The following is a 19,867-nucleotide window of genomic DNA, read 5'->3' as shown; positions in this document are numbered from 1 at the left end:
AGCGCACTACAAAACATCACAGCAATTTGGTACTGATTAAGAAAAGATTGATCAGTGGGACAAAAAAAGATACACAATTTACAGAAGCAAACACCGAGTAGTATAGTGTTTAATAAACCTAAAGACTGGGGCAGCGAAGTGGTACAGAGGATAGCGCTCTAGCCTTGGAGTCAGGAGGACCTGAGTCCATATCTGGCCTCAGACACTTGACACTTACTAGCTGTGTGACCCTGAGCAAGTCACTTAACCACGACTGCCTCACCAAAAAGCAAAGAAAAATAAAATAAATCTAAAGACTTAGTTACTGGAGGAAAGACTCACTGAGAAAATAGGCATAGACCAACAGCTCATACCATATACCAAGATAAGCTCCAAATGGACATATGACAAATATAAAAGATCATATCATTAGCAAATTAGTGGTGCAAGGAAGAAATTACCTTTTAGATCTGTAGAGAAAGGAAGAGGTCATAATTAAGCAACTGACAGTGCGGATCACAAAAAATAAAACGGAAAATTCTGACTGTGTAAAATTTAAAATTTTTGTACAATCAATAAATATTTTATTAAGTACCTACTATGTATCAAGCATTGTGCTAAGGGCTAGGGTTACAAAGAAAGGTAAAAAAAGGTCCCTACTCACAAGATCATAGTCTAATGGGAGAAAAGACTGCAAACAACTATGTACAAACAAGATATAGACAAGATAAATTAAAGATAATCAACAAAAGAAAGGTACTAGCATTAAGGGGGATCAGGAAAGGATTTTTTGCAAAAAAGAAGGATTTTAGCTAGGGCTTGAAGGAAGTCAGAGAAGCTAGAGAAGTCAGGAAACAAGAAGAGAGAGAATTCTAGGCATGTGGAGAGAGGGGACTACAGGAGTAAAAAATACCCAAAGTTGAGAGAATATGGAGGAATAAAAGGAATAGCAAACCAGGAGGTCAAAGTCACCGGATTGTGGAGTATTACAAGGGAAGTAAGGGCATTGAATTCCAAACAGAATATTTTATATTTGATTCTGGAGGGGATAGGGAACCGACAGAATTTACCGAATAAGGGGGACAAAAGGCGGTGACCTGCCTTTAGGAAGATTACTTTGGAAACTATGTGAAGGATAGCCTGGAGGAGGCAGAGAACTGAGGCAGGGGAGACCAATCAGAAGGCTACTTTGATAATCCAGCTGTGAGATGATGAGTGCCTGACCTAGGGTGGTGACAATGTCAGAGGGGATAAAGCATATAGAATATAAGTTTCAAAGATAAAATTGACAGGCCTAACACATTGGATATGGAAAGTGAAAGAGAGTAAGAAGTCAAGGGTAACACCGAGGTTTCCAGCCTGGGTGATCAGGAAGGTGATGGTATCCTCTACAAAGTTATGAAAAAGAGAAGGTTTGTGAAGAAAGATAATGAGTTCAATTTTGGACATAGTGAGTTTAAGTTATCTATGGGACACCTAGTTCAAAATGTCTAACAAATGGCTGAGATATGCAAAAATAGAGATCAGAAGAAAGGTTAGGGTTAGACAAGAATACAAATTCAATGAAGCTAATATTAGAAAAGAAAATAGTCAACAGGGTAAAAAACTGTCACAAATTCTCTGATAAAAAGAGTCTTATTTCCAAAATACATAGGGAACTGATTCAAATGTATAATAATATGAGATATTCCCTGACTGATAAATGGTCAAAGGATGTGAACAGGCAGTTTTCAAAAGAAGAAATTCAAGTTAACAATAGACAAATAAAAATGCTCCAAATCACAAATAATTAGAGAAATACAAATTAAAGCAACTCTTAGATTCCAACTGATACACACTGGATTAGCAAAGCTAACAAAAATGGAAAACGACAAATCCTGGAGGGACCACAGCAAAACAAGTATATTAAGGCACTGTTGGAGGAGCTGGGAAGTAGTCTAACCCTTTTGGAAAAGTATTTGAAATTACGAGAGAAAAAGTCACTAAACTATTCCCATCCTTTGACCAATGACCTCACTATTGAGCACATACCCCAAGGAAAGAGATTAAAGAAAGAAAAGCTCTTTATGTGCCAGAACAGTCATGGAAGCAGTTTTTGAGGTTAAAAAAAAATTAAAAAAAAAAAACTAAACAAAAGAGGGTGATCATTGCCTAAGGAATAACTGATAAAATAAAGGCTTTATAGGACTATAACTAAATGTTTTTGTGCAAGAAATGAAAAATATGGGAAATTCTGAGAAACATAGGAAAATCTTTATGAAATGAAAAGCAAAATAAGGAGAACTCAAAAAAAAAAGACCGATATATATAATGACTACAATAACATAAGTATTTCTAAAAGGAAGTTAAGATTGAGTAAACACAAAATTACAGTAGGTCTCTGAGAACAAATAATGAGATAGCAGCTATAATTTACATGGTACTTTAGGGTTTACAATGTACTCAAGATGTTATCTAATTTGATCCTAACATTTCTATGAGGTAGGTGCTAAAGACAGATCTATACTTTCAGTGTAGAAAGATGGGGGATTTCTAGGACTAATTATTGCATACATTATCAGACAAGATTTCTGTATCAGAAAATAAAAAGGGCAAAAGACCCCTCTACTAAAGCTCTGATAGTTTCACTGCTTAAAAATGTAGATAATGGGGCAGCTAGGTGGTGCAGTGGATAGAACACTGACCCTGGAGTCAGGAGGACCTGAGTTCAAATCTAACTTCAGACACATAACACTTACCACCTGTGAGATGCTGGGCAAGTCACTTAACCTCACATCCTAGCCAAAAGAAACAAAAACAAAAACAAAAAATGTAGACAGCACACTGAATGTAATTCTAAAAATTTTCTATGAAGAGAATATTTAAATCCAATAGGGACAACATGCTCCTTTTTGTAGACAATACTGTACCAATTGCTTCAGTGTCCCAGAACATTATAAGGATTCTTCAATGAGATCCATAGCTATCTAAGAAACTGGTTTGGTAATCCATATGGAAAAAAACAAAGTAGAAAAGTAATACATATTGTCCAGATGATGAGATACAACTGGATAAGAAACCAACATTACATTTGTCTTTAGGCAGGCACTGTAGAAGGACAATGAGATAGGCCCAGAATCGAACAAAAGAAGAACAGGCTGGACTGCATTTGGGAAAAATGCAATGTTCTCAAGGATAGTATGACGTTCACTGTTACCAAAGTCTATCTTTCTAATTCCAATAATCCCCCTAGTGATGAACTATTGGCTGCAAATCAAGAAACACCAAAAGTTCTAAAGAATCTTTGTAGGTCATCCAAATGGCAGTGGAGAACATCAAAGAAGTGGAACAAAAGACTTCACCACAACATTATGATTAGAAAACAAGGTGGTCTGTGTGGTCATGTAGTGACAGAGATGGAAAGGCATCTTCAGAATATTGTTTGTCCTTTGTTTTCAAAGAGGACCAATGACACCATGGAGTGATGTCTTGACTCATTCAAGAAATGGATTTAAGTGAGGCAGAATCACACAGTCTCTCTGTACCTCACTCTTCCAATCATTGAAGTCCAGTGGCAAGACAAAAGTCAAGATGACTAGCAATGGCTGGGGATGCAGTGCGTGACCTTGGCATCTTCAATGCCTTGACAGAGCACTAAGTGTTCCAGAGTACCTGCTTCAGCAGCCTTTATGGCTATTGGAACAAATTGTTCTCATATGCCCATTCCACCAGGGGAAGTCTTCATATGGTTGGGGCAGACATCCCTCTAACACACTGACCAGTTTGAGGCCCTCTCGTTATCTTTAACCTGGTTTAGCCTGTCTGCCGAAACGGTTTACCAAGATGTGTTCACATGCTACAGCTTCTTGGAGCCATGGATGAGAGTGGACTGCCAGGTAGACAACAAAGGTGGATGAGCAGCCCTGAAAAGGGTTCAGCAAACCCTTATACCAGACGTGCTAGTCCTTCTTGAACATTTATCAGAAAGGATCCACTGCCTTGGATAAATGGACAAGAACCCCAAAGAAAGAAAAGGAGTAGAAGCACAAGTGGAAGGAGTTAGCTACACTGATGATCCATTGCCAACAAGTGAAACTTTTATTTTGGAGAAAATGACCCTTTTTTTAAAAAAAAGTAAAAAAATCTGTAAAATCTGTTTTTCAAGTGTAGGTTTTTGACAGGTCATCTAATGGCAGTCACCTATTCATTCAAACACAAAGTAATATGGATTTACCCCCAAGCCTCTGTTCTAGGCCCTTTTGTCTCTATTCTTTTGGTGCCATCAGCAGCCCAAAGCAGTTCAGTTACTATTTCTGTGTAGATTACTTTCAGATTTATATATCCAGCCCTAATCTCTCTCCTGAGCTCCAGCCCCACATCACTAATTGCCTATTCAATATCTCCCCCTATTCTTTCTTTTAAGTTCTCAATTTCTGTTAAGGGTACCAATATCCTTCAAGTCACTCAGGATTGCAAACTGAGTCATTCTTGACTCTTTGCTCACCCCATATGAGGGAAAAGTATTTTAAGGATCAGAAACTAAGTAAAGAATATATAGTTTGGTAAACTTTCCCATTAATAACAAACTGCCTCAGTAATAGTGCTTATCCTGTAATCTTCCTATCTCTAGCACTGCTCTCCAGAGGTAAGCATTTCTCAAGGATTCCTTGATAAGCATCCATTTTTATGGCTTTACTCCCAACTCTCACCTCATTTCTCAAATTCAACAACACAACATCTTTTCTCCCAAGCCTTACCCTTCTTCTAAACTGTCCTATGAAAGGAACACCAAGCTTCCAGTCACCCTGATTCACAACCTCTGCTTACTCTCTCAATCACTCCACTTATCCAATCTGTTGCTAAATGTTGTTTCTACTTTCACATCTCTTCTGTACTACGTCCTGTCCTCTTTTCTCTACTCACAAAGCTGGCACCATGGTTCAAGCCTCATAACCTTTTGTTATACTATTACAATAATTTTCTAATTGGTCTCCTTGCCTCAAGTTCCTTCCCCATTTCAATTCATCTTCCATTCAGTTGCCAAAGTAAATTTTCTTAAATTCAGGTCTGATCATATCACATATACTGTGTCAAAAATAAACCCCTTTGGCATTTAAAGCTCTTCATAACCTGGGCCCTACTTTCCCTATCTTCTTATATTCTCCTCCCCTCCTTAGATTCTACTACCTTGTAATATTGGCCTACTTGCAGTTCCTTGAGCATAACATTCCATACCCTATGTAAGTGACTTTTCACAGTCTGGGAGGTACTCTTTACTAACCTCTCCTTCTTAGATCACTGGCTTCCATTAAGTCTCATTTCAAGTTCTGCTTATTCTAGGAGGTAGCTGCCAGTGCCATACTCTCTGGGGTTAGCTTCTATTTACTCTGCATTTATCTTATATGTTGTGTTTTATATAGATGGCCTTCCCCACTAGCATGAAAGATCCTCAAAAACAAGAGCTGTTTTTGCTTTTCCTTTTGCATTCCACTGTATAGCACTATGCCTGATACACTTGACCAATTGTTTTTATAGTATCACTTGACATCTGGCAACTTCTCGTTGCTTTGCCTACCACTTCAATTTCAAAATCTTCCACCTTCCATTCATGTTCTATGAGCTTTATTAGGGTTCCCAGAGCCGTTTCTCAAAAACCCGGGTGGTATCCATATCTTTTCACAAACAGACCAAGTTCAATCCCACTTCCATGTTTTTTCTCATGCTCTTAATGGAATGCTCCTTTGCCCTCTTCTCCAATAATCCAAATTTTGCCCAACTTTCAAGGTTCAAATAAAAACCAGCTCTCTAAAACCAGCTTACTATTTCCCTCACTTTTAATTCATTAGATAATCATAATCTTTACCACTCAACCTTACAATTTCTTAACTTGTGGTTTAACAAAGTAAATGGCTGTTTCTGGCAAATAATTAACTCTATCTTCTCTACTAGAAGATAACTCCTAAAGGACAAATGTCTCCTTGTATTTCTTTTGTTCTGGACAATCTTCTGCTAAAGTTCATTTGACTATGACAGACTTTTCAAAAAAATTCCTGTAGAAATCTAAGCTAGTATCTCCAGGCTCCAAGGGCAACTCTTTAGCCTTTCAAAAGCAAATTCTCTCAAATGCCAGTTCTGGACATCCTCAAATTTACCCTTTCATTTTAGGGAACATTGGGGAAACAGAGAGAAAAAAAGATTTGCCCAAGATCATACAGCTGGTGACCAATCCCTTACTATCATCCAATTCTTCTACTAATTCACAGGAGATAATTCTCTTTTCACGCTCCAGTATTAGGGCAAGAGTCCAGAACCTGGCAGCTTAGTATTTAGAGAGGGAAGAGATTTAGAAATTAACTGGCTAAATGTTGAAAACTGTCTTTACATTAACTGGAAAAAATAAAATACTATTAAATTTTTTAAAAGGATGTGAAAGAAAGAAAGAAAAAAATAACTGGCTCATACTATTTATTTTGCAAAGGAGGAAACTGTGATCCAGAGCTAGTATTCAGGAGAGCCTGTATTAGAAAAACTGGCCTTAACTTCATTTACAAAGCTTTTTTCCCATTTTATCTGAAGATTTTTGTTTTTGTTTTTTCAATTTCACTTTGAAATTTCACTTTATTTTGAATTTTGGCTCTACTACAGTGACCCTGGACCAGAGCTCTGGATGTGAAGTCAGGACCTGGCTCCAAAAACTTCGTGACCTCACCTGTAAAATGAGGGTGGCTGACTTTGAGTCTGAGGTCCCTCCTAGGTCCAGCCCCATGATCCTATGACTAGATGATTTCTGAAAATGTCCCTAGCTCCTTGGTAAAATGGGGTGGGGAATGCAAAAGCAGGGGGTAAAGTGGAGGTGAATGATCTCCAAATCCCTTTCCAACGACGAGAGCTAGGGACCCACAACAACCACAATTTATTAAGCGCCTACTACGCCCCAGGGATTACGCTGGGGGCGGAGGGGGGAGGGGCGGCACCGCTGGATGTGCACAATAAACATCTTGGGAGGAGCTGCTATGGATCATTCACCTGTCCCGCTGGGGGCGGGCTGACAGCCCGAAGGGGCTCCAGACCAGAGGGCTGGTCTTCGGTGAGGAAGAGAAGGAGAAGAGAAGGGGGGGAAGGTCGCGCATTGGACCCGGGCGGCGGCCCGGCGGGGGCCTCGGACGACGCCCCACTCACCTGGTCCAATTTGGGCATCATCTTCCTGGCTCCCCCCATCTTGAACCGCAGGAGGTTGTAAAGCTCCTCTGGGTGCCCCAGCAGCTCCACGAACTCCATGTCGGGGCTGCAGACGGGCTCCTCTTCCAGTCAGTCAGTCAGTCAGTCAGTCAATCTAACAGCCGGCTTCCCTTCCCTTCCTTGGTTACCACCGGCGCCGTGACTGACAGACCACTAAAACACTGAAGTCAAAGAGGCGGAGCCCCGAGGAAGGAACGGCGGGAGGAGGAGGAGGTTCGAAGCCGTTAGTCACGCCCCTTTCATCACCAAGCCACCAACCGGTGCTTGAAGCTCGAGATCCCGCCCCCTCCCGAGATCGCGGGGTGGAAAGACGCGTGTTCATTGGCTCATGCTGCTCGCACCAGGAAGACGCTAGCCAATAGGCAAACCGGACGAATCTGGTGTGACGGGCTCCTTCCCGAAGCTCATTGGACCACCGGCTTGGGCTTCCGTACCCGAGGCGTCTGGGTTCCTAGCTCTGAACTCCTGGGAGTCTGAAGAGAGGAGGAAGGGTTGGGGATTTGGGTCACAGGCTGGGGTGTGGGCGGAACTGTATGAAGGTCCTGGGTGTCGGATGGCGAGTTGCCCCAGAGCTCGAGACGGTGTGCTGGGTTTGGGTCCCTCACCACCCCCTGGCAGCACCAAAGCTCTGTTCCCGGCACCCTCTTTTCCTGGGGCGATAGCGGGGTAGGGCGTCCGAATCAGGACCGCCCTGAGTTGGGCTTTGGGGTAACCCTAAACCTCTGAGAGCTGGAGCGATTTCCCAGCCCGCCACCTAGTTACTGCTCAGTGGTGATGCTGCCCCAGCCCTGCCTTTCCCCGCAGCCGCGCCGCACTGCCCACTCTTCGTGCTCGTTATCTCCAAGCTGCCCTGAGTCTAGGAGTCAGGAAAGGTGACTGCCTAGGTGCTGCGGGAATAAAAGTCCAAAATGAGCACGGGTGTAGCAGTAGAGGCCAAATGGGTATAAACGAAATCTAAATACTTGTTATCTTTTGTTTTCACGTAGTCTAGATTCAACCCGGTAGCCCTTCTCTAGCCCCTCCTTCTAGCCCCTAGCCATCTCTCATAACAAAGAATTCTTTGAAGGGGAAAAAAAATTAGGCCAAAAAAAAAATCTGAAAAAAACCCTAAAATTATATGCAATGTTCCATACCCGTGGACTCTTCTCATATCTCTTATTTGGAGTCAAAATTATTCTTTGTGCTTTCTTTGAAACATTCATTTTTTATTGTTTTACGATGGTTCTTAACATTTACGCAGTAGTTTACTGTATATGTTGTTTTCTTGGCTTTGCTTACTTCACTGTGCATCAGTTCATGGAGATCTTTCCATGCCTTTCTGTATTCATCACATACATAATTTCTTACAGCATAGTATAATATTCCATTACAGTCACAGTACCACAATTTGTTTAGCCATTACTTAATCCATGGGCATCTATCTACTTTGTTTCTAGTTCTTTGGCATTTTTTTTGTTCTTGTTTTTTTAATGAAAATCGCAGCAGAGGACTCTTCCTCAGCGCAGGCTGCCAGTTGCTGTTGAATTTCTAATCTTAAAAAGCTCCCTAGTACACTGAAAGGTTGTGATTTGCCAAAAGTCATTTTGGGGATTGCAGGTAGCATTTGAACTGATTTTCTTACTCCAAGACTAGCCCTCAAGCCACTGAAGTGTATGTGTGTATTCGTATACATTCTTTATAAATTTGTATATATGTATATACAAATTGTTTATATGTATATGTTTGTTATGTATACAAATATGTTTTTCTATATCTATATATTTAACTAATTTGTACAGATTATATACAATGTACATATATGCACAAATATACATACAAATATAGAGAAAATATTTTTAAAGCATTTTTTAGCCTTTACTATGGATCAGACACAAAATAAGTATAAGTAATGGGGACAAGAGGAGAGTCGCCAGCAGCTGGAGGAGAATGATCAGGAAAGGCCATAAAGGAGATGGTGTTTGATCTGAGCTTTGAAGGAAACTATGGGGATACTTAAGAAGGGGAAGTCAAGACGGAAGTGCATGCCAGGTATGGAGGCCCAGCCTGTGCAAAGGCATTGAGCCAAACCTGGAATGTCATCAGTGAAGGACAGCAAGGCCAGTTTGGCTGGATCAAAGAGTTTCTGAAGGGAAGAAGTATATAAGGGGGCCCTATGCATAAAATCCCTGTTTGTCTGACACAAACTACCCTTCCTTGCACTATGTAAGTTCACAGGCTAAGAAGTCCAAATAGACCATCTTTCTACAGAAACCAGAGCATTCCCAGAACATCTTTGAGTACTAAGTAGAGCCTCCTTGTTACAAGTGTTTGAGTGGTCCCCAGTTCTGAATAGTTATTTAGTATCTGAGCCTGGGAATCGCTTCTAATAAGCACTTCTCAAGCCAACATTCAAATATACTGGCCCCAGCAAACAGACTTTAAATGCACCCAGACACCATCCACCACTCTCAAGGAGTACCTTCAAACCAACAATCCCACTTCTCTAGCTTCTAGCCACAATCCAGCAAACACTTCTCTACTTCATTTCATTTCCTAGAATGTTTCCTCTTCTCTCTCCCTACCCTATCTGTAAATGCCTTTTATCTAGTTTGGCTATTTATAGCCAATGGTGGCTTGTCCCTGGGAGATTAGGAAAAGCATGGCAGAAATGTCAGCTAGAAGAATTCCAGGAACTGTTACAAGGCCACATTGGCATCTTTGTTCCCAAACCTCCAGTTAAACCGGCACAATTTCAGTGTGATTTAAAGAAGTCATAGGACAAGTCAGTTAGCCTCTTAGTGCCCAGGCACCTTTCTAAGGATGAAGCAGCAAAGGTGCTGATCTGCATAGGCAGTTTCCTTAACCGGAAGGAGAGTTCACTATACTGATGGCCAAAAATGGGTAAGAAAGCAAGGGAAAACTTCCAGACACTTTCTTCTGCTTTTATTAGGCAATTTTCTACTACATTGAATCAAAATCTAACTTTAATTTCCACCCACTCCTTCTAGCTCAGCCTTCACTAAGTAGAGCAAGTATAATACCTCTTTCAGAGGATAGCTCTTAAGACCGTTGAAGACAGCTATTATGTACCTTAAATTAGGACACTGAAAGTCATCTTTGTTGTATGCTAAATGTGTACCCAGGTCATTTAACTAACAGACATACAGCAAGCTTTCCTGAATCTTTACCATCTGTTCACCCCACTCTGAACATATTCTTTTGTCAGTATCTTTCCTAAAATGTGGCACCAAGAACTGAACACAGTATCATAGAGGTGTTATCACTAGGGACAAGTAGAGTAAGACTGTTCTTTCCATTGTTGCAGACATCCTGCATCTCTAAATGCAGTCAAAAGACTGAATTAGTTTCTTTGACAAAAAGAGATGTGGGTCTGAGTGCAGGCTCTGATACTTCTTTCCTGTGTTACAATTGGCAAACCACTTAAAATTTCCAAGCCCCACTTTCCTCATCTGTAAACATGAGAAAAATAACACTTGCACTGCCTTGCAGGATTAATTTTTAAAAGTAATTTTTTAAAAGTACTTTGTAAAATTAAAGTGCTATATAAATGTAAATAATACTCATTACAGTGATCAAGGTTCATCATTGGACTCAAGAGCTTATGGTGGAAGCAACAGAGGATTTGAAAATCTCTCTTCCTGAAAGTATCATTTCTACCATTTGCAAAAGAATAATAATAATAATAATGTGAAATAATACTGGAATGGTAGATTGAGTCTATGGAAAGTCTGTGGAGGTCTTCAGGGCCAAGCTAAAGAGTCTGTATTTGAGGCAACTAAGTGGTTCACTGGATAGGGAGGTAGGCCTGCAGTCAGCAAGACCCAGGTTGAAATCTTGTTTTGTATACTTAATAGCTATGTGACCATGGGGAGTCACTTAAAGAGGTCAAGGAATAGTTTGCATTTACCTGTACTGATTTTGTAATGACTATCTTCCATTGACAAGTAAATGCTCTATGCTCAAAGTACAGGCTAGTCTCCCTTTTTAAAGAGAAGGTAAATGGACTAGAGGAAAGTCTCCTCAATTTCTAGGTAAATTGTTCTTTAACAAAAGTAGAAAGGGTTACAGGTAAAAACAAGGAAAGAAAGGGCAAACAGGACTTCTTATGTATTTCAGGAATATGCAAAGCGTGACAATAAAGAAAGGGAAGAAAGACATTTGAGCTTTGGAGCTAAGCTAAAGGACTGAGCTCCTTCCAACAGAAAGAAAAACTGAACAGGCTGAGGACTTAACAACTTCTTGTCCTCCAAAGAATAATGATGCCAATCAACAGGTGGCCCGAAGGATTCACTTATTCCCCAAATAGAATAATAGAATGTTAGAGCAAGAAGAGTCCTTAGGGACACGAGGAGGCACTTACTGCTAGGGAAAGGCCTCTAGTAGGCAGCACTTGAGCTCAGTTTGAAAAAAATTAAGGAGTCCAATCCAAAAGCCAAAGGTTAAGAGAGAGTGTCTCAGGGAGTACACCTTCAAGGCATGGATGAGAGTTTGTGCAAAGCCTCAGTGAAAAAGATGTAATGTGTATAGAACAGCAAAGAGGCTAGTTTAGTTGGAATGAAGAGTAAATGCAGGGGAGCAATACATGATAACCCTGGAAAGAAAAATTGAAGCCAGATTGGGAAGGGCTTTTAACTCAAAAGTGAGAGTTTGTGCTTGACTCTGGAAATAATGAATCACTGGAATTTGAGCAGGGGAGTGATACTGTGGGATGTTATTGGAATATCAGTTTGGCACATTGTATGAAGAATGAATCAGAGAAAAAGACTTCAGGCAGAGATCAATTCACAGGCTCTTGCAATGTACAGGTTCAAGGTGATAATCTAAACTAGGGTGGTGACTGAGTAGATGCAAGAGATATTGTAGAGGTAGATTCCATAAGCCTTAGCAACTGATTGGATATGGGAGGGGTGGGGGAGGTGGAAAGGAGAAGTAAAGAATAATGCCTGGATTATAAACCTGAGCATTTGGAAGGGTGGTGCTTTCTACAAAAACAGGAAAGCTTACTATAAGCAACAGGTTGATTTATTGTTTTCTTTTGCTTTGAGAAGGAAGGGAGAGGGCTGGGAATATGAGTTTTATTTTGGACTTGAGTTTGAGATACCTGTTGAAAAATCTAGTTGGATATATCTAGTACACAGGCTTTGAAAGGAAGTAGAGAGAGAAAATAGTTTCTGTGTCTTAACACAGGTTTCTCCTCCTGCAATGAATGCATTCCTTCACATTTTCCATTTAGAATCCTTAGTTTCAAGGACTCAAGGAGCCATCTTCTGCTCAAAGCCCTTCCTACTTTCTCTCTTCCCCTCTACCATACCATGTGCAACTATTACACAATTTATAGTCACAGGATCAAAGATTTATGGCTAGAAGGGACCTTATAAGACATCATCTCATCTCCCCTTGCAGATGAGGAACCTGTGGCCTACAGGTTTTGGGTTTGATCAAATCCTGCCTCCAAGATCAACTGGGCAATTCACTTAACCTCCCTTGGACTGATTTCATCTCTAAAATGATGGGGTTATACATAAATCATTAGCATTTCTATATATTACCAAAAATATCCAGCAAGGAGATAAAGGAAAAATTCCATTTAAAATAACTTCAGACAACATAAAATATTTGGGAATCTACTTGCTAAGACAAACCCAGGAACCATATATACACAATTGCAAAACACTTTTCACAAACCTGGATTTACATGAACTGATGCTGAGCGAAGTGACCAGAACCAGAAGAACATCATACACAGTAACAGCAACACTGTGCAATCACCAACTTTGATAGACTTAGCTCTTCTCAGCAATACAATGATCTAAGTAAGACAGTTCCAAAGACTCATTCTGGAAAATGCTATCCACATCCAGAGAAAGAACAATGGAGTCTGAATGCAAATTAAAGCATTACTATTTTCTCTCTTTTTTTCTTTCTCATGGTTTTCCCTTTTGTTCTGATTCTTCTTTCACAACATGACTAATGTGGAAATATGTTTAATATAATTGTACATATACAGCCTATATCAGACTGCTTGCCATCTTGAGGAGGGGGAGGGGACAGAGGGAGGGAGAAAAAAATTTGGAACTCAAAATCTTACAAAAGTGAATGTTGAAAACTATCTTTACATGTAATTGGAAAAATAAAATACTCTTAAGTGGGGAAAAAACATTTTACACAAGTCAGATCTAAACAATTAGAGAAATATTAATTGGGCATACGTAGGCCAAGCCAACATGATAAAAATGACAATTCTACCTAAATTAATTCACTTATTTAGTACCATAACCAAATTACCAAACTTTATTTTACAGAGCTAGAAAAAATAATAAAATTAATCTGAAAGAACAAAAGGTCAAGAATATTAAAGGAATCAGTGAAAAAAATGTAAAGTGACTTAGCAGTACCATATCTCAAACTGTATTACAAAGCAGAAATCATCACAAGAAACTGGAACTAAGAAATACAGTGATGGATCAGTGGAATAAATTAGGTACACAACATACAGTAGTAAATGATCATAGTAATCTAATGTTTGACAAACACAAAAATACAAGATTTTGGGTCAAGAAATCATTATTTGACAAAAATGGCTGGGAAAACTCGAAAGCAGAGGGCAGCTAGGTGGCACAGTGGATAGAGCACTGGCCCTGAAGTCAGGAGTACCTGAGTTCAAATCCAGCCTCAGACATATAAAACTTACTAGCTGTGTGACTCTGGGCTAGTCACTTAACCCCAATTGCCCCACAAAAAAAAAAAAGAAAACTGGAAAGCAGCTTGGAAGAAACTAGGTCTAGACCAAAATCTCATACATATACCAATATGTGGCTAAAATGATTTAGATATAAAGGGTGATAGCATAAGCAAATTATGGGAGCATGGAATATTCTACCTGTCAGATTTATGAATAAGGAAAGAATTTATTTATGATCAAACAAAAGATAGAGAACATTACAGGATGTAAAATGGGTAATCTGATTACATGAAATTAAAAAGGTTTTGTACAAACAAAACCAACATGGTCAAGAGCAGAAGGGAAGCAGAAAACTGGGGGAAAATTTTTTTACAGCAAGCTTCCCTGATAAAGGCCTCATTTCTCAAATAGAGAACTGAGACAAATTTACAATAGAAGTCATTCCCCAATTGATAAATGGTCAAAGGATATGAACAGGCAGTTTTCAGATGATCATATGAAAAAAATGCCCTAAATTACTACTGATTAGAGAAATGCAAATTAAAACAATTCTAAGGCACCACCTCATATCTCAGACAGGCTCATGTAACCAAAAAAAAAAAAAAGACAAGATTGGAGATGTGGGAAAATTGGAACATTAATGCACTGTGTGTAAAGTTGTAAACTGATCCAACCATTCTATTTTTAATCTATTTTTTGAAGTATTTTTAAAAATTTTATTTGTATTATTTTTAGTTTTCAACATTAGCTTCCGTAAGATTTTGAGTTTTAAATTTTCTCCCCCTCCTTCTCCAACTCGGCATGCAATCTGATATAGGCTTTACACATACATTCCTATTAAACATTTTCACATTAGTCATGTTGTAAAGAATTAGAACCAATAGGAGCAAGCACAAGAAAGAAGAAACAAAACAGAAGGGGAAAAAAAGAGCAAACAGTACGCTTCGATCTGCATTCAAACTCCATAGTTCATTCTCTGGATGTGGATAGCATTTTCCATCATGAGACTTTTGGAGATCTCTTAGATCCTTGCATTGCTGAGAAGAGCTAAGTCTATCAAGTTAGTCATCACACAACGCACAACGTGTGTACAACTGGTTCTGCTCTCTTCACTCAGCATCAGTCTATACAAGACTTTCCAGGTTTTTCTGAAGTCTGCCTGTTCATCATTTCTTATAGCACAACAGTATTCCATTATGTTCACATACCACAGCTTGTTCAGTCATTCCCTAATTGATGGGCATCCCCTCAATTTCCAATTCTTTGCTAACATAGGAAGAGCTCCTATAAATATTTTTGTACATGTGGGTCCTTTTGCCATTTTTATGACCTCTTTGGGATACAGCCCTAGAAGTGCTGTTGCTGGGTCAAAGGGTATTCACATTTTTATAGCCCCTTGGGCATAGTTCGATCCAACCATTCTGGAGGGCAATTTGGAACTGTGCCCAAAGGGCTATAAAACTTTGCATGCTCTTTGACCTAGAAATATCACTATTAGGTTTCTACTCAAAAAAAATTAAAGAAAAAGGAAAAGAACCTATCTGTACAAATATATTTATAGCAGCTCTTATTAAAGTGGCAAAGAATTGGAAATTGAGGGTATACTCATCAAGTGAGGAATGGCTGAACAAGTTGTAGTATATGATTGTGATATAATACTATTGTACTATAAGAAATAATGAGCAGAATGCTTTCAGAAAAACCTGGGAAGGCTTACATGAACTGATACAAAGTGAATTGAACAGAACTAGAACATTGTACACAGTAATAGCAATATTGTATGGTAATCAACTGTGAATGACTTAGCTATTCTCAGCAATACAATGATTCAAGAGAATTCCAAGGGACTTATGTTGTAAAATGCTACCCATCACCAGAGAAAGAACTGATGGAGTCTGAATGAAGACTGAAGCATACTTTTTAAACTTTAATATTCTTGTTTTTTTGTGTGTGTTTACTGTTGCTTCATGGCTAACATGGAAAAGTTTTACCATGACTATACATGTATAACCTATATCAAATTGCTTGCCTTCTCAAGGAGGAAAGGGGGGAGGTAGAGAATATGGAACTCAAAACTTAAAAAGTTAAAAATTTTTGTTTACATGTAATTGAAAAAAAAAAGGAAAAAAAATTTTTACATATATAAAAAAAGATGGGGTTAACCTAGATGACCTCTTGGGAACCATTTCAGCTCTAGATCTTTGAAACTTGACTCCAAATCCAGTTTCCATTATACTATACCTCCCTTGAGAGGGTTGCCTAGGGTACTGAAATATTTAAGTAACTTGCCAAGGATCACAATGCCAGTCTGTGTCATGGGCAGGCTACCCTTGATCCCAGGTCTTCCTTCTTCTGGGGCTAGACCTTTATCTAATGGGTCACACTGCCCTTTTTTTAAAAAAAAAAAACTTAGGAGAATGATTTGAAGGAAAAGCATATTCTTTTTGATAGGGCAGAATAATGTGCCATGTGATCTTATTTGATCCTCACAGCCCTGCAAGGTAGGCACTATCATTCACATTTTACAGCTGAGGAAAGTGAGTTGTCCAGGGTCACACAGCTAGTGTCTGAGGCTAGATTTTAACTCAGGTCTTCTCAACTCCAGACCTCATGTCACCTATGAAAAGATCATAAGGAATTCTCTCCAAGAAAGGGTATGAGGACACCTCCAGTTTTTGTTACTAAACAAAGTAAAGGAACAATGCCACCTCACATTTGCAAAACACCTTGTACTTTTCTGAGTCCTCAAATCTCACTTGATTCTTATGATAGTTGGGTGAAGGAGGAAGTATGCAGGGGTATGTTACTTTACCATGATGACAAATAGAAATAGACTTGGACACATATGGACTGATGCACAGTAAAGAAAGCAAACTCTGACCAACACAAACACTGATAAGTATGTCAATAATTTGGTGAGCTTTTTTTCTTTTTTTGGAGCAAGGCCTGTGATATCATGGATATAGAGAACTGTCAGGAAGGATCTATCAATGCAGATCAGAACTTTATTGACAATTTATAGTCTTAGAGCTGCCTTAAGCATTGAGATATTAAGTAATGTGCCCAGGGCTTCAAAGCCAGGGTATGCAGGGGTGAAGATGAATACTTGAACCCAAGTCTTGCGACTCTGATGCTGGTTCTATTACTGTTAGCAACACAACCCCCAAAAATACAAAGTTCAGAAAAATGTATAGACCCATGTTACCTTGCCTTATTGTGTGCCTAAAAAGTATAGTTTCATGAAACATGTTGTCTTCCCCATTAGAGTATGTGCTCCTTATGGGCGCAAATTGCCTCCTTTCTATTGGTATCCCCAGTACTTAGTTAATAAGTGCTTTTTCATTCTTTAATATATTTAAATGTTTCTGATAATTACAGAGTTAAGAACTATTTTTTGGAAAACAAAAGGTGTGACTGATGTTTGGGAAAGGCCACATCCCATATTATCTATATGGAGATAAAAGGTTATTATGGCACTTAACAAGATCAACAATGATATGGTGGCAATTTCATTGGCTAATCCTGAAGGATCTGAAGGGTTAGGGAGTAACAATTGTTTTAAGGAATGATGGTAGAATCTTTTTTCCACAAACTTGATGGATCAAATATACTGCCTTATACCCCAAATTCCCTCAAAATGGAAGCCAACAGTGGTCCTAGGTACACTCAGGAATTAGGTGATTTTTTTGGAACTATGTCCATTTGAGTCCACAGCTGTATATATCCTGAATTCAAATTTTTATTTTTTTTATTTTTTCTTTTCTTTTTTTATTTTGGGCTAGGCAATGTGGTTAAGTGACTTGCCCAAGGTCACACAGCTAGTATTATATTATGTCTGAGGTCATATTTGAACTCAGGTCCTCATGACTCCAGGGGTGGTGCTCTATCCACTGCGCCACCTAGCTGCCCCTGGATTCAAATGTCTACAGATTGATTTCCCCACTAAAATGTGGGCTCCTTAAGAGTAAGGATATTGTTTTCGCCTTTCTTTGTATCTCCACTTAGCACAGGCCTGGAACACATTAAGGGTTTAACAAATGTTTACTGACTAACTGAATTTGGGAAAATTTGGAGAATATTTATTGAAAAGCAACATCACCACCTCAAGGGTTAAGAAAGTAAGATCTTATGGAAAGGCCAAAGAAAAGGTACTTTTAGACTTGCAAAAGAGAGACATAGAAGTCCAACTTAAAGGGTTTTAAGCATATTGTACAAAGAAAGGGTAACAAAAAGAAATGAGCTTTTTAACCTATAGCATGAAGGACTTGGGTTAATCATAAATTTGTGACTGAGGACTAGTGAAGAGGCAGTGTGGTTTAGTGGAAGGAACACTGGAAAAGTTCAGTCATTTACTGGCTGAGAAAGTCACTTAACCTTGGTTTATCATCTGTAATATAAGGATCCTACGACTACCTCACAATGCTGCTGTAAGGAAAAAGATCCTTTTATTATTTATGCATGTATGTGTGTGTACACACACATTCTAAGCTACATTTATCACACTGGAAATGTGAAGAACAAAACAGGAAACTGGCCCTATACCACTAAGTTATAGTCTAAAAAGAATGGTAGAGAGAGGCTGACCGAGTAACCAACAAAGTAGGCATAGTCAGTGAAAAAACATTTAAGTGCTTACCACGTGCCAGGAACTGTGCAAATTACTGGGAGTCAGAAAACAAGTAAAAAGTTAGTGCTCCTTACATTGTAATGAAGGAAGACAACACTTAAAAGGGAAATGAAAAATAAGGAAGGGGATCCAACCATTTTGGAAAGCAATTTGGAACTATGCCCAAAGGGCTATAAAAATGTGCATACCCTTTGATCCAGCAATAGCACTTCTAGGGCTATATCCCAAAGAGAACATAAAAACAGGAAAAGGACCCACATGTACAAAAATATTTATAGCAGCTCTTTTTGTGGTGGCAAAGAATTGGAAATTGAGAGGATGCCCATCAATCGGGGAATGGCTGAACAAGTTGTGGTATATTAATGGAATGGAATACTGTTGTGCTATAAGAAATGATGAACAGGCAGACTTCAGAAAAACCTGCAAAGACTTGTATGGACTGATGCTGAGTGAAGTGAGCAGAACCAAGAGCACGTTGTACACAGTAACAGCCACGTTGTGTGATGACTAATATTGATAAACTTAACCCTTCTCAGCAATGCAAGGATCTAAGACATCTCCAAAGGCCTCATGATGGAAAATGCTATCCACATCCAAAGAAAGAACTATGGAGTTTGAATGCAGATCTTCTGTTGTGTTTTGTTTCCTCTTTCTGGTGGTTCCTCCTATTGGTTCTAATTCTTACTTACAACATCACTAATGTGAAAATATGTTTAATAGGAATGTATATGTATAGCCTATATCAGATTGTGCGCCTTCTTTGGGAGGAAGGTGGGGAGGGGGAGGAAAATTTACAACTCAAAAGCTTATGGAAGTGTTTGTTGATAATTCAAAATAATTAAAATTAAAAGAAAAATGAGGGGGAAAGAAAAGAAGGTGGGGGCATAGTAGAGAAAAGCAACAGGCTGAAGAGGAATGAAGAATGAATGTTTCTAGGGGGAACCAGACAATCAGACATGAAGAAAAACAAAAACTGTCTCTTCCCTCAAAAAACTCATTCTAATAGGGGAAGATATATACATAACAAGGTACACACAACACATATACAGAGTGGATAGAAGATGATCTCAGAGGGGAAGACACACTAACAGCTCCAGGTACCAGGAAAGACCAACTGCTGAATGTGGGATTTGAGTCAAATCCTGAAGGAAGTCAGGGAAACTAAGAGGCCAAGATGAAGAGGTAGAACATTTCAGGCCTGGGGGACAGAGAGTACAAAGGCATAAAGATGAGCAATAGAGGGTGATGTGTAAGGAACAAGTAGGCCAGTGCAACTATACTGTAGAGTTTGTGGAAGGTGTAAAATCTAAGAAGCCTGGAATGGTTTCTAGAAAGGGGCTTAGTTATGAAGTGCTTTGAAT

The 19,867-nt window shown here is 39.1% G+C and overlaps 1 protein-coding gene across 2 annotated transcripts in view; it reads right to left on the bottom strand.

Annotated features, from left to right (window-relative positions):
• Positions 1 to 7,382, bottom strand: part of FDFT1 (farnesyl-diphosphate farnesyltransferase 1) — a 33,986-nt gene extending 26,604 nt beyond the window's left edge. The window contains exon 1 of one of the 2 annotated variants that reach the window (XM_020985347.2): positions 7,138 to 7,382. In XM_020985347.2, the coding sequence (XP_020841006.1) occupies positions 7,138 to 7,236 (99 nt within the window). In that variant the 5' untranslated portion in view covers positions 7,237 to 7,382. The remainder of the gene's footprint in view (positions 1 to 7,137) is intronic. The other variant, XM_078149737.1, reaches the window with a different exon arrangement.
• Between the last annotated feature and the right edge of the window lie 12,485 nt (positions 7,383 to 19,867).

The sequence above is a fragment of the Phascolarctos cinereus genome, unplaced genomic scaffold (assembly GCF_003287225.1).
Source record: "Phascolarctos cinereus isolate Bilbo 61053 unplaced genomic scaffold, phaCin_HiC Scaffold_2;HRSCAF=192, whole genome shotgun sequence".
Classification (NCBI taxonomy): Eukaryota; Metazoa; Chordata; class Mammalia; order Diprotodontia; family Phascolarctidae; genus Phascolarctos; species Phascolarctos cinereus.
The sequence above is the reverse complement of the archived record's forward strand: the minus strand, read 5'-3'. Positions and strand labels throughout refer to the sequence as shown.